General features: G+C 36.8%; 1 protein-coding gene across 1 annotated transcript; it reads right to left on the reverse strand.

The window, feature by feature from the left end:
- Positions 1 to 1,530: 1,530 nt before the first annotated feature.
- LOC115431876 (uncharacterized) lies at positions 1,531 to 14,815 on the reverse strand. Its single transcript, XM_030152556.1, has 7 exons — positions 14,805 to 14,815; positions 14,089 to 14,218; positions 6,656 to 6,749; positions 4,459 to 4,589; positions 4,211 to 4,353; positions 2,048 to 2,245; positions 1,531 to 1,938 (listed from the first exon to the last, which is right to left on the reverse strand). The coding sequence occupies exons 1-7, from the start codon at positions 14,813 to 14,815 to the stop codon at positions 1,821 to 1,823; spliced, it is 825 nt and encodes a 274-aa protein (XP_030008416.1). The 3' UTR covers positions 1,531 to 1,820.
- Between the last annotated feature and the right edge of the window lie 641 nt (positions 14,816 to 15,456).

The following is a 15,456-nucleotide window of genomic DNA, read 5'->3' on the forward strand; positions in this document are numbered from 1 at the left end:
TGAAGTCTAGATGTATCTCAATTGTGGGTGTAAAATTATGGAATGGACTTGATGATGAATTTAAATTGTTCACTTCTCTGATAAAAGTTTAAAAAATGTCTTAAGTATAAGATCATTCAGGAATAGTAAGTGGAGATGGTAGATGTGTTGTTTTTTTTGTTATTGATTCTTTTGTTATAATGACAATGCTTGATGATGTACACATTTAAATTAATGTAAGTGGTGTGTCAGGTGAGAAGGATAGGCAAAAAATAAGCTTCTCCTTCTGGCCTATTCCTTTTTTTCAGTTTTTGTGCTTATTGTGGCTGCTGTACTGTGTGTGGTGATTGCTGTACAAACCAAAAATAAACCATTCATTCATTTTGGGTATTATCAAGAAAAAACATGGAAAATGGTTAGATATCAGCTCTGAAATGAAACTCTTATGAGCTATTTTTGTTGTTATCATTATATTTGTCCAAACAAATGTACCTTTAGTTGTACCAGGTATTAAAATGAACAAGAAACTGAAGAAAATAAGGGGTGGTCTAATAATTTTTTCCACGATTATACACTTTTGATGAGATTTAATCCATAACCCACCAGTGACAGTGCTGTGGAGGATTACTCTTTGTGCGCCTCTGTGTGTGTGTGTGTGTGTGTGTGTGCGCGTGTGTGTGTGTGTGACCCGCTGCATGTGACTCATGGGTCATTACCCAGTCAGTCAGAGGACACAAGAGGCCATTATCCAAGGGAGTCTGGACACTAAATGTTTGATAAGCCCTGAAAGCGGACATCCTGTTTCTCTTCTCATATATTACAGATGTGCTACAAACTGTCCCAGCTAGTGCTTCACAACATGGAAACATTAAAGAAGCATGTTATGGTTGATTATAAGGATGCTTCCACTTCTATGGGATGAACTGTATCAAATTTATCATTAAAAACGTTTTGAGTAGATAACTGAGTCGATCCGACTGCTGTCTTTGGTATTCCGATAATAATTTAAGGGACTGGTGTTCTGATACTACAATGTATTATGGTAAAGGTTTTATTGTCCTGGCCTAGGCCTTATCTCACCTGGAAACATTTATAATGTAACAACATATCCTGTATAACAAAATTGACAGCACTCTATTGTTTTGTATTTTTTTTTGTGTGTGTTTTTTTTGTTTTGTTTGTTTGTTTTGTTTTTTAAAATTTGATTTTCATATTTTTATTGATATATTTTCTTATAATATCAGCCTGGTCTATCACCATAAAATGTTTAATGTTTAATTAACCAATAAAAAAGTTTAAAAAAAGTATTGCCTCAATGATCATATTTCTTGAAATTCTTTTACAAAACAATGAAATCTCTTCCTGTTTGTAGACAGCAGTGTGAATGCACTGGCTCAGCAAAATCCTGAGAGATGTCGACTTGTGGAGATGAGTCATGTACCAAAATGATTAGTTTTCTTTCTCTATTTCCCTCCATCACAGTCCAAGTTCTTCTTAACTGCAGTAATGATACAGTACAAATCTGTATAAAATACATACAAACTCAAAGAATGTGGATTTCTATTTATTTCTTAAATTTCCGTATAAAAATATATTGACATTAATAATTGTTTTATGTGAAAAGTGTTCTACATGGCCTTCAAGTATATTACCATCATAATATCTGAAATGATATTCTCAGCACAGACTGAACTGTGAAAACAGTCGGTCTCATTAAATCTGAAAAGGTCTTCAGTGCAATTTCAGGGTGTAGACGACGTTCCTGAACCCATGCTTTTGCTTTGGTAAATGCTGCAGGTTCAGAAAAGTTACTGCATTCACATCCATCTGTGGAAAAACTATCACAAAATATTGCACATGGTGGTGGTTTCTGGGAGCTGTAGTCTGGTGGGCACAGAGTCTTGTGGCAGCTTTGGGATTCCATCCAGGACTTCTAGTTTTGGCAAACAGGAGAAAACACTGCGGAGACGGAGACATAACACAGAAAAAACAAATCAGAGAAGAAGATGAAGGACAACACCACCTTGCAGCGTCTGCCTGTTGGTATTTTTATCCCTTGTCTCCTCACCGTGCACGATAATCCTGTGTGAAGGTCACTGGATTGCGGGTCAGGTTTAGGGAGCGCAGTGGGCTGTTTCCCAGTGTTCCCAGTCCCAACAGGGAGCCAATGGCATTCTCAGAGAGACAAAGGTGCTCCACGACTGGGAGCTTTGGCAGCTGACGCAAACACACCAGGTGGTTTCGGTGCAGGTTTAGGATTTTGCACCTGGTCCAAAAAAAAAAAGGAAAATATAAAGGCTTACCATTCTGGACAGTTACAGTGACTGAAAGAGACATACAGTGTATATAATAGAATATTTCAGTACTGGTGATGGGTTCAGTCTGACAGCAAAAACTTTTTTTAAAAGCCTCTAAAAATTAGGACAACAGCAGGATCAGCAAGGAACAGCACTCATTTATTTCCATTAATGCAAACTGAACATTAAAAACAGTGTGAAAGGGGAGGCAAGGGGTATGGTTTTTGGTTCGGTTTATTTCTTTGTTTCTTTGATTGTTAACACTCTAGCAGCAAATCTATTGGTTGAATTCATACTAAATAGGGTTTGCAGATTTAGATCAAAAAAACACAAGCCTGGAGTGCAGTGTGGGCATCATTGGTCTTCTTTCCTAGCTTCTGGTGCTCATCGGCATTGGGATCCAAATACTAGCTGTTTGTAAAAACTGAGGCACTCAGAGTAGGGCTGAAATTAAAAAGCCTTTATTAAAGCATGGCCATGCTTTAATAAAGGCTTTTTAATTTCAGCCCTACTCTGAGTGCCTCAGTTTTTACAAACAACAAGGGTTTACAGACTGCCAGTGACCCAGAATAGATCTCATTACCTTTTGGGAAAAGTAGGTCAAAGTTCAAATTTTTATGAATTTTTAAAATCTTTTTTTTTCTCCAATGTATTTATAATGGGCAAAATTTCACATCTATGAAAACATCAATTTTGTTTCTATTTACTTCAAACTTGGCATAAATATATATATATATATATATATATATATATATATATATATATATATATATATGTAGGCAAATGATATGCTGACATCAGCACATGCATAGACGTGATGACATCAGCTGGATCCATGCCAAAACTAGAAAAGCACTTGGAGAGCGCAGACCTCCAACAAGGCAGATCAGCCCCCCCCGTCACCACCAAAATGTAATAATTTGTTCCTTGTGCCAGCATCAACATTTCCTGAAAATTTCCTGAAAATCTGTCTATAACTTTTTGAGTTATCTTGCTAACAGACAAACAGACAAACCCCAGTGAAAACATAACCTCCACCGTTACACTTGGCAGATGTAATAAGCTACAATACATGTGAGTGGTGGGGTTTGTTGTGCCTGGCACCACTTATTTATTTATTTTATCTCAATTTAGTTTTAGTTACATGTGGGGGAAAAAAAAAAGATTTACTTTTATTTTTCAAACAGGTGTCTTTAGTTTAGCTTTAATGTTTCTTTTTCAGGTATTATATGTGGAAATCCTGATTTATGAAGCTAAAAAAAAAGTACTAGATTAGCAAATCTTTTTATCCAACAAAGTCAGTAAGGACAAGTGTTTTACTTCACTGACATGTTTCGACTCCATCTGCAGTCTTCCTCAGAGCGTCATTTGATGTGTGATCATGTGTCTTTTTATCAGCAACATGGCAGCAAGGTAGAACACTCATCCTTACTAACTTTGTCAGAAAAAAAGAATTGCAATGCAAATATAAGAAAAAAAAAACAAAATGAACATAATCAATCTTAAAAAAAAAGTACAAAAGGAAAATTAGATGACATTAAATACTAACAACTAACAAAATCTTTTTTTGTGTGTGTGTGTAAATCTCTTTTATTCTCGTGCACCATGAACTGTTAACACTGGAATATAAGAAAATGAAGCTGTAGATTTCGCCTACAATTCTTTTTCATTTTAGTTTAGTCATAGTTTGGATTTTATTTATTTTATTTTAGTTAACAAAATCATTTTTCCACCATTAGTTTTAGCATAAAGTATAAAACCTTGGATGATTGTGTGACATTGTTACTGCTACATTTAATGACAGGGGAAGAGTAAATAAATCAGAACTATTATTTTAAGTGCATAGAACATCAGGTGTATCTGTTGGAACAGTGGGGTAATGGACTGTTTGAGGAAGCTGTCCTGTGGTGCATTCTGGGTAATGTAGTCTATACCTTGGCAGACGTACAGTACTCAGGTTGGTTAGGGAGTTGTCAACTAGTTGTAACTTCTCCACACGGATCAACCGGCGGAGGATCCTGAGGAAGTTCTCCTTCTGGAAGGGGTCGCCCAAATCCTGGTAGGACAGATTTAACTCCTGAGAGCAGACGAAGGGTACGACAGTCAGTCTCACTCCGTCTGTCTCCTGTTTCTTTTCTCTCTCTGGATCTAAACATGACAAACCCACCGTCTGCTGACTTACCACACAGTTTTCCCAGTTCTCTTGGAGTCTCTCCTCCCAGTTCTGCCCTTCGTCCTCTCTCCTCCTCCTCCTCCCTCTCTCCAGACAGACTTCATCCTCCTCTGTGTGAAATAGCTCCTCATCAGATGGCCCTTTTATAATGACAAAAAGAGTGTGAAACATCCAAATCATGATCATCCAACAATAGAAAACTTCTGATTTTGGTTTTACCAGCACAATAAAAGCAAAACAAAAGATACAGGTTGTTAAATAACTAAATATCCTCCATATACAGGGTGGGGAAGCAAAATTTACAATATTTTGGGGCAGGGATTGAAAGACAGTGTATGACCAATTAGTTTATTGAAAGTCATGAGAATTTATTTGCCACAAGAAAATTTACATAATAGAAAATGTTTTTATTCTATGTGTCCTCCTTCTTTCTCAATAACTGCCTTCACACGCTTCCTGAAACTTGCGCAAGTGTTCCTCAAATATTCGGGTGACAACTTCTCCCATTCTTCTTTAATTGATGGATAGATAGATAGATAGATAGATAGATAGATAGATAGATAGATAGATAGATAGATAGATAGATAGATAGATAGATAGATAGATAGATAGATAGATAGATAGATAGATAGATAGATAGATAGATAGATAGATAGATAGATGGACGGACGGACGGACGGACGGACGGACAGACAGACAGACAGACAGACAGACAGACAGACAGACAGACAGACAGACAGACAGATAGATAGATAGATAGATAGATAGATACTTTATTGATCCTTTGCAGGAAATTGCTTTGTTACAACAGCAGCAGTACAAGAAGAAGAAAAACACTCTGACCCATCGCATGAACATCCCACAAACAGTCATCAATGGAACAAATAAATAATAAACAGAATAAAAGATACATATATCTATATATATATGTACAATACAAGTAATGTATATAATACAATAACCTGAAAACACCTAACACACCTAAGTATGCACAGAATACAATAATAATTTATCGCACAGCGATATTAAAAAGTCTAATAGCAGCCGGCAGGAAGGACCTCCTACTGCATTCAGTCTTGGACCGAGGGGGGATCAGTCTGTGGCTGAAGGTGCTCTCTCTGAACACCTCAAGATGGTGCAATGGGTGAGATGTGTTCTTCAGAATAGAGTCCAGTTCCTGAGCATTCTCACCCCAGCCACCTGCTGAACTGTTTCCAGTCCAGTCCCAATGATGGAGCTCGCTTTCTTAATGAGTTTGTTCAGTCTGTTTCTGTCAGAAATGCGAGCTCCCTCTCCCCAACACACCACACCAAAAAAAAGGGCACCAGCCACCACAGTCTGGTAGAAACTGCACAGAAGAGGCTTGGAGATCTTGAAAGACTTTAATCTCCGTAGGAAATAAAGTCTACTTTGCCCCTTCTTGTGCAGAGTCTCCATATGACAGGACCAGTCCAACTTGTTGTCCAGTTGGACTCCAAGGTACCTGTAACTGGAGACAGCTTCAACCTCTGTGTCATGAATGGTGACTGGCACCAGTCTGGACCTCTTCCTTCTAAAGTCCAAAACCATTTCCTTGGTCTTGGAAATGTTCAGTTGGAGGTGGTTGAGGTCACACCAGTTTACAAAGTCCTTAACCAAGCCCCTGTACTCCCCCTCCTCCTCTCCTCTGATACAACCGACAACTGCTGAGTCATCAGAAAATTTCTGAAGAAATTTAATAGTATCTTCCAGACTTTCTCGTAATAGTTTTGCTCATAGTCATTCTCTTCTTTACATTATAAACAGTCTTTATGGACACTCTAACTATTTTTGAAATCTCCTTTGGTGTGACGAGTGCATTCAGCAAATCACACACTCTTTGACGTTTGCTTTCCTGATTACTCATATGGGCAAAAGTTTCTGAAAAGGTATGGATAATATTGTTAGGTATGATTATGACATCAATATATGTTTGGTTTCAAAACAATTGACGTAGTGCCTGCTGAGAAAAAAACAACTAAATGTTCATTGTAAATTTTGCTTCCCCACCCTGTATATTATAGAACATGACAGATTAACACATCATTATCAGTATTAAAGTTACAGTTTCAGAAAAACAGCCACAGCAAGATTAAAACATTGATTAAAAAAACCCCGTTCAGCTGAGTTTGAGCTTCTACAGTGGATTAGGATCATCTGGAATGAGTTTTTAATGCTGGTCCCAGACCTTCTCTGACCCTGGGGCAGGTCAGCTGATCACCTGTGACCTCACACTGCTCCAGACGATGCCACGGCACAAAGCGAAAGCGACTGGATGGAAGCTGACGGAAGAAAAAACAGAAGAAGGAACAGTGTGGTTACTGTGAATATTAACAACAGATAGATCAGCAGCTTTTGGGGCACAAAATCAGTACTCTTCTCCTTCTTTTTTTTTCTTCTCCTTTTTCTTCTTCTTCTCCTTTATCTTCTTGTTTTTCTCCTCCTTTTTTCTTCTCCTCCTTCTTTGTCTTCTTCTCCTTTTTCTTCTTCTTCTTTTTCTCCTCCTTCTTCTTCTTCATCTTCTCCTCCTCCTCCTCCTTCTTCTTCTCCTTCTTCCTGTCATGCATTAGCACTTATCAGGGGCATAGAATTGCGTAGGTACACTAGGGACACGTCCCTACCAATATCCTGTCACTACTGTGTTGTTTATACCAATCCAGCCACTGTCCATAGTGTTTAGTCAATGATTCTGGCACACAAAGGGTTAATTGTCGGTCTCTGCTAGAAGTCCCGCCTCTAACCTAATTATCACTCTCCAATTGGCTCTGTGGTTTTGCTATCGTACATGTGATTGGCCGTCCCCGCTGTTACTCCATCTACATATAAACGCAACAGTTATCCGCTCAGGACAGGAAGAAAAAAGTTGGACCGAGGCAGTTCGTATTTCCAACCGCTTAGTGTAAGTCGTCAACATGTTTGTATTTGTTCTGCCTGTGTCACGTCAGCTAGACGGATTTGAATATCAGAGGTGTCATTTACATTTACATGTGTACATGTGTCTGTTTGCCTGCATGCACGTGCGTATATGTGTCCATGTGTGCAGGGCATAGGCTGATAACTGATAACATGAGAATTTCTCATTAATTGTCTTAAATATGAAGAAATGGGAGGAAAAAAACAAAACAACAACCCCCCCTGTAATTTCTCAGGTGAGCTCTCCCAGACCGGTGCTCACTGTGTGTGAGTGACAGAGACAGACCAGTGTAGAACTAGCATCCAGGTAAAGGATGGAGAGTTTATCACCATGAAAAGGCCTTCCAAGGCCTGAGCTGCACAGTTTAGAAGAGGATGGATGTAAACTTTTATAATGTTAAAAAACATTTGATGTTACTAGCAACAGCTAGCTGAACTCAAATGAAGCAAAGTAAAAATGGAACTGTAGATGATTAAGATATGAGGGATCTGCTAAGGTGTGTGGTTTACTGCTGATGAACTGGGTTATACATGTTTCTATCTGGGTTATACATGTTTCTATCTGGTTTATATATGTTTCTATCTGGTTTACTGTTGGTTGGCTGGTTTATAAATCTTTCTACGTGGTTTATACAGTATATGTTTCTATGTGGTTTGCTGCTGGCTGCTTTGTGCATCTCCTCTCATGCTTCATATATCTCCTCTTCATCCCCCCCTCCCATATGTATGTGTGTGTGTGTGTGTGTGTGTGTTTGTGTGCATGTGTGTCTTTTAAGGGGGGGCACCACATTCATATCTCGCTTAGGGTGCCAAAAGGGCTAGAATCGACTGACTATGATTGTTTGCTTGTTTGATCAGCTCTACATGATGTGAAATTATGATCGCAAATGCAAAAAAACATCAACTTTCAGGAGTGCTGCCTTGGAGCACTTGTGTCAAATCAAATCAAATCAAATTATATTTATATAGTGCCAAATCATGACAAAAGTTATCTCATGACGCTTTACATATCGACTTGGTTGAAACCAGACCAGACATTTGTGTCCCCACCAATGTCAGAATCAAACCTACTCCCTTGGTGCCTATTATCAATAAATAACCAGAGTCTTTGCTTGTTCATACTGAAGACACTGATAAGGTTCAGCTGAAGCTGTGCTACATGTATCACACAACACTGTACATGATCCTATTGAGATCTATTTGCAGGTACAGCAACTAAATCTGCTCTACCTGCTGCATTTCATTTCTGCCTTTGGTAAATGTTAAAGGTTTCATAACATGAATATGTAAAAGTCATGGAATTGTAAACTTTGCAGTTCAGTGTCTTTGGTTGTTTAGTGGGGTGTTGCTGTGAATTTCTCAGAAACGTTGTCTCCCTGTATGACCTTTTCAACCCCCCAGTGTGCTTCCTGTTCACCCTTACATTGTCTGTGTAATGCTACACTCTCCTTTGTTACTTTAGACATCAGAATAACCCCACTCCACTCAGACTGACCACTGGCCCTCACCCACAAAACATGAAAAACGCATTAGATTACAATAAATAATACAAATAAATGCTTCAGTTTAAATGTTATGAGACACTTAAGTGTGGATGAATTGTTTTACTATATCTCCTCAATTTATTTATTCTATTTATGTCTTTAAACATGGCTTATTTATCAGCTTTTTTGGTCACATTGGTACAGACACAATATAGAAAAGTACATAACATGTATAAGAACTCATTTACTACAGTTGTGGCTATTCTTTTTTAGTTTTTACCAGTCACTTTTTAATAAACTTGTGAGAGCACAGGCACAATGAAAGTCATATTTAAATGGAACTGATGAACACACACAGTCACGGAAAAAATTATTAGAACACCCTTGCTTTCTTCAATTTCTTGTTCATTTTTATGCTTAGTACAACTACATTTGTAATGATAACAACAAAAATAGCTCATAGTAGTTTAATTTCAGAGCTAATATTTAGCCATTTTCCATGGTTTTCTTGCTAATAACCAAAATCACTTTTGTTCTTACATCAATATCTATGGCATTGTACTGACAAAAACAGTGCTTTTAGGCATTCCATGTTTTCTTTTCTGTCTGTTTTAGTCACATGATACACACAGGAGTTAGTACTGGATTGCATAACCATTGTTTTTAATGTCTTTTGATGGTCTAATATTTTTTTCCGTGACTGTAGTTGGCTCAGTGCAGCAAAGGGAGCTGAAGTCGCTCTAATTTGCTTAAGACTTTGCAAGGATAGGAGGTGTGTTTTCATCCACATCCTTCCTTTTTTATTTTTAAATTTTTTTATTTGCAAAGAAGTGATGTTTGACAAATGCAGAACAACCAAGGTGCAACGTAGAAAACAGACACTCAAATAATGCAACTGTTACAGATATGAGACATTACAACACTTGTTAACAGACCTAGACAGACAACAGATTTAGATATTTGTTGATAAATCAAAAGGGTAGGGGGAGGGTTGGAGGAGGTGGAAAAGGGGTAAAGGAGTAAAGGGGTAAAGTCGTGGCTATTCTGAAGCCTCATGAGTTACAGGGGCCCTAGAAAATAGAAGAACATTGTCCTTTTTATTTTTTTTTTTAATGAAAATCTTTAACTACCGTACCAGCCATAAAAGAATGTTTGCTTTCACACAGTATTAATAACACTGGTCAACAACAAATTTATTGTTTAAGTTTTTTGAGCTGATTTAGGATAATTTTGGTGTGCTGAATCCAAAAATCACATTAATTTTGCTCAATCAGGTCAACTTTCTGAACTATGCTACATATTGGCTTTTTAACATTTTTGCTTACATTTATGGGCATTTTCACGTCATATGATACAAAATTCTTTCATATTTCTTGCAATAAACGAGTTCTGAAGATTATACTTTAGCCAATTTATGATTAATGGTTTTTTTTAATATTACAGGTGAATGAAATGGCTTCGACTAGAAGATCTTGCAAAAATAAGCCTGACGTATTCTGCTACATCTGTGGTGAATACACCATTGTACCTAACAGGAATCCTGTTAGAAAATGATTTTTTTTCTCTTAAAACCTATTTTGGGTGAGAACTATATAAAAAATCAACTGATAAAGTCACAAAAATGTAATAAATTTTGTGAGAAGATCAAATTTTTCAAAATCAAATTAGCAAAAAAAACCCTGACCTGATTGAGAAAAACAGATGTCATTTTTGGATTTAGCGGTGCAAAATGGTCCAAACATTTTTTTTGTAACTCGGTGTAATCATGTCTGTTGTTTCCATTAGTTTTGCTTTGGTTTTTGGCAATGTACCATATATTTCAGATATGGTTTGGTCCAGGTGTCAGAGCTCTTCGCTGATGCTAGTAAATATACTTCCATTCAAAGACTAAAACTAAATCTTATTTGTATTTGTATATCAATGGGAAAAAAGTCTGATACTATTATAATTCAAAATATTATTAAAATGAAAAAGATGGCTTGAACCTTTCTTACCAATCTTACTTGAAATCATAAATCGAATTGTAAGCAGAATATTAATGTATGTCTGCACAGTGTTATGTTTTTAGGGTTTTTGTTTTGTTTGTTTGTTTTGAAGTGAAGGAGCCCAAAGTGATAATTTTTTTTCATGGGGTCCCAAATCTCTGGCAGCACCCCTGGTCATGGACAAAAGTTTTAGGGAAGAAGTAAATCTATTCTTTGCTTACATATGATATATTTGTCAAAACAGTATTTTCAACCTATATAATACTTCTATAAAATTCAAGAATAACATTTTTTTTGGTTAATTCACTAGATGCATACAGAGGATTGAGATGCTGTTTCTCTTTTGCCTTGCTGTTAAAAAAGAGGGATGAAAATAGAATATGAATAAATAAAGTGCCATAAAATATTAACTATAATAGACAATAAAATATATAAATCAAACCTGTTTACAATAGTGATGGGAGTACAAATACATTGTCGGCGATTGAAGGTGAGAAGGTGGATAATGAAACAAAACCTCAGCAGGTATGTTGGTAATTCTTGTCATATCTTAAAAATGATATATCTAATTGTTCTTAAATGTACCACAGAAACACTAAAAAAAAAAAAAAAAAAAAAAAGAAACAGGCAGTAAATTCAGCAAAAACAAAACGTCTCATTCCTCAAACTTTTTGTCATGATTGTATATATAAATGAATTTAATAAATCTAATAGAACGTACAGTCCATTATATTAAACAGGAAGTAAGGATGACAGTAAGAGGGCAAAATAGTTCAAAATGAACAGTTTTAGTGAATTATACCAATAAATAAACCTGTAACAGTTAAAACAACAACAACAATAATGGATGGATATTGAAAACAATAAAGAGTACACTAAAGGATAGAAAATAAGATACTTAGAATATGCTCAGTACAGCAAACAAAGAACCAATTATCTGGAATCTGTTTCTTTGTTAAAATCAATTTTTTTTTTTTTTTTGTTCACTGTGTACTTTTCCAATTACAAACACAGATCTGGATGTTTATCCCCCTGACTATGCAGGATAAGGCTCTTTAAATATGTTACTTAATGCCATACACCCTGTGTCCCCCTCAGTTTAAAGGGGCAATGCAATATTCCCCCTACATCAGTACAATAATCACAACTCACACACCTTGTTTTCAGCGTTATCTTGTATATATCCTATATTATCTGTATATATCAGGGTCTGATCCACTTTAGATCCAATCAGCTCAGCCCTCCCACCATCCTATGAAATATGTAGTACATATTTCTTCCAGCTGTTGTATGGAATTGACTTTTTGTATATTATCTATATATTTTTTGTATACTTCTTTGCAAATCTTGTATATTGTCAGTATTTTTTGTATAATCTGTGGGATATTTTTATAAAGTCTATGCAGTCTTTTATACAGTCTTCATACAGAGAGGATTTTATGCAGTCTTTTTGCACTTTAGGTGTTTGCTGCTAAAAAGAAACAGCTGCTAAAAGGATTTTCATTGTTCCTGTAACAGCAACACTAAAGTTCTATTCTATTCTATTCTATTCTATTCTATTCTATTCTATTCTATTCTATTCTAAAGTATAGTATACACCATAAGTCGCAGCTCTAAATGAAGCATAAAGCTTTTGAAATAAGTCATTGTTTCATTGCTTGTCTGGGTTAAAAATTCATCTTAGCGGTTAAAGGCAGTAAGGTCCAGGTGAAGTAGAGAGTGAAGAATATTGTGTTAAGTTCAGGGAGGGGTAAAGTGAGAAAGGGGAAACCTGAAGGACATGAGTGTGAAAGGATGAGTAAAACCAGGGTATGAGGACGGAAGAGTGAAGGTTACAGGACAAATGAGAAACTCTATCTATAAATGCAATGAGGCAGCAGAAAAACAGAAAAACTGAAGTGATATGCAACATTTTACAGTAGATATTGGTGGAGGGAGTACTTTACTTAAATGAAAGTAGAAATAATACTGTAAAAATATTCAGTTGTGTAAAGTATTAGTACATAAATATAGTTAAAGTATTAAAAGTGAAAATGTAGAACTGTAGTTATTGATTTGTGAAAGAGCCACAATGGAATAATTATACATTTGTGTGATCTTTGTTTTTTTTGTTTTTGTTTTTTTTGGTTGATTTATTTCGATATATTAGTGTCCTTTTAAATCTGGAATTTCTTTTGCCTACTTATGTTCATAATAAAGTCTATCTATCTATCTATCTATCTATCTATCTATCTATCTATCTATCTATCTATCTATCTATCTATCTATCTATCTATCTATCTATCTATCTATCTATCTATCTATCTATCTATCTACAGGGTGTCCCATAAGTCTCCATACATAGGAAAAATAAACGTTTCTTGACATAAACCATTTTTATTTATATAATATTCTCTATATGACTGCCATTTTGTCGGGAACACATTTCAATGCGTGTCCTCCACTGCTGAAGAACTATAAAGAAGAAATATAAAGAAATACATGTTAGAACCATATGTATTATGTCTCCTATGTATGGAGACTTATGGGACACCCTGTATCTCTCTCTCTCTCTCTCTCTCTCTCTCTCTATCTCTCTCTCTATATATATATATATATATATATATATATATAAAGTTTAAAATTTTTATCTGTTTATCTATTTACCTCTGTTTTTGTTTTGTTTTTTTTCTCATGCCTATACTTTTTATTGCTTCCCTGCTGTAATGCTTTTAATGTTTTATGTAAAGCACTTTGAACTGTCTTGTACATGAAATATGCTATATAAATAAACCCGCCTTGCCTTGCCTATATGTATATCTATTTGTTACATGTTGCATTTTGGCTCATTTTACCGTCATCTTCAATAAAACATCATCATTTATCCACTGATTGATATTTAATTTTAATAATATGAATCTGCGACATCCATTATCAGCACGGTTATTTATAACAAATGTTGTTATGTAGATTAAAATAGTACAATATTTGCATGTGAGTTGTTGTAGAGCAGAAATATAAATGTTTATCTCTCTAGGTCGTGTGGTCTGTAAATATCTGTATATGTGTAGACTTTTTATTACTATTTTTTAATTTTTTATACACTTTTTATATTCATGTTTTATTACTTTTCTGTCACTTTACTGTCAAAATCTTATCTTATCTTATAAAAAAGCAAATATTCAAGTAAAGTACAAGTACCTCAACTGTGTACCGTACCTATAGGTGAATATAATTTATTTAACGTGTGTGTTACTCACTGGTGTAGATAGAAGTCCAGAATCAGGACTCTGGTCCACGGAGAGGGGGGTGTATGTAACACCAAGGTCGGAGTACTGGGACGAGTGAGACTTGGGAAAACTGCTGCTCAGAGTATTCACACCTGAGGAACTGACAGACAGATGGGACCATGAGACAGTAAAAGGACAGACGGATGGACAGACGGATAGACGGACGTGGTCACACTTCTACATACATGTCTGGTCTCTGCTTGAACCGTGTTATCTGTAACGAAAGCCCTGCAGCGGCTGAAACCCTGACCACCGGCTGAGTGGTTAGAGTTACAGGTGTACTAGGCCTGACAATGCAGATTAGGACCTGTTACCATGACAGCAGTCGACACCTGAGCAGCCACTATTAGTTTATAATTGTCACAGGTTGCAGTATACAGAGGATACCTGTCCTCCTTTTCACTCAGGGTGTTGTGTAATAGTTGCAATACTATAAAACTGACCAGAAAACGAATGTTTTTGCTCTAATATTGTGTTTAAATTGATAGATCTAATACTAGTATAAATTGCAGGCATGTGTACCGTAAATTATCTAAATATTACTGACTTTTTGGATCTTAAAACAGATGTAAAACACTACATTTGAGCTCATTCTGGTCCATAATGTAATTAAATTGGCAAACATCCCTGACTAAGCAGAGTATCTTATTAATGTATGCAGGCAGTCATTGCTGGTTTTGGCTTACCTTTCTGACATGTCCCAATCTTGTGTGGATAAATTCTCCTGGCCTTTAACGCATAGTGAGCGGCTCGCTGTAGCCCTGTAGTCCTGCAGCTGGTACCCATGGAGCCTGGTTCTGCTGGTTTTCAATGAGAATGAGTTCGGTGTCCTGTCCTCTGGCTCCGGTCCGGGATACTGACACCACTGTGGGCCGGAGCTCCAGGTGAGACGCTCCTGGAGCTGCGGCCATCCACTGAGCGCTGGAGCTGGTCGCCTAGCAACAGAGTTCAGGTATATCCAAAGAGAGAGAGGACAGAGAGAGAGAGAGAGAGAGAGAAAGAGAGAGAGAGAGAGAGAGAGAGAGAGGGAGAGAGAGAGAGAAAGAGAGAGAGAGAGAGAGAGAGAGAGGACTGAGTTGCATCTCCTCTGTCCGCTTGTCTGTCTATCTGTCTGCTGGTCTGTCTGTCTGCCTGTCTGCTGGTCTGTCTGTCTGTCTATCTGTGTTTCTGTCTATCTGTCTGTCTGCCTGTCTGTCTGCCTGTCCACCTGTCTTTCTGCCCGTCTGTGTTTCTGTCTGTCTGCTGGTCTGCCTGCCTGCCTGCCTGTCTGTCTGTCTGCCTGTCTCTCTGCCTGCCTGTCCACCTGTCTTTCTGCCCGTCTGTGTTTCTGTCTGTCTG

The sequence above is a fragment of the Sphaeramia orbicularis genome, chromosome 13 (assembly GCF_902148855.1).
Source record: "Sphaeramia orbicularis chromosome 13, fSphaOr1.1, whole genome shotgun sequence".
NCBI lineage: Eukaryota > Metazoa > Chordata > Actinopteri > Kurtiformes > Apogonidae > Sphaeramia > Sphaeramia orbicularis.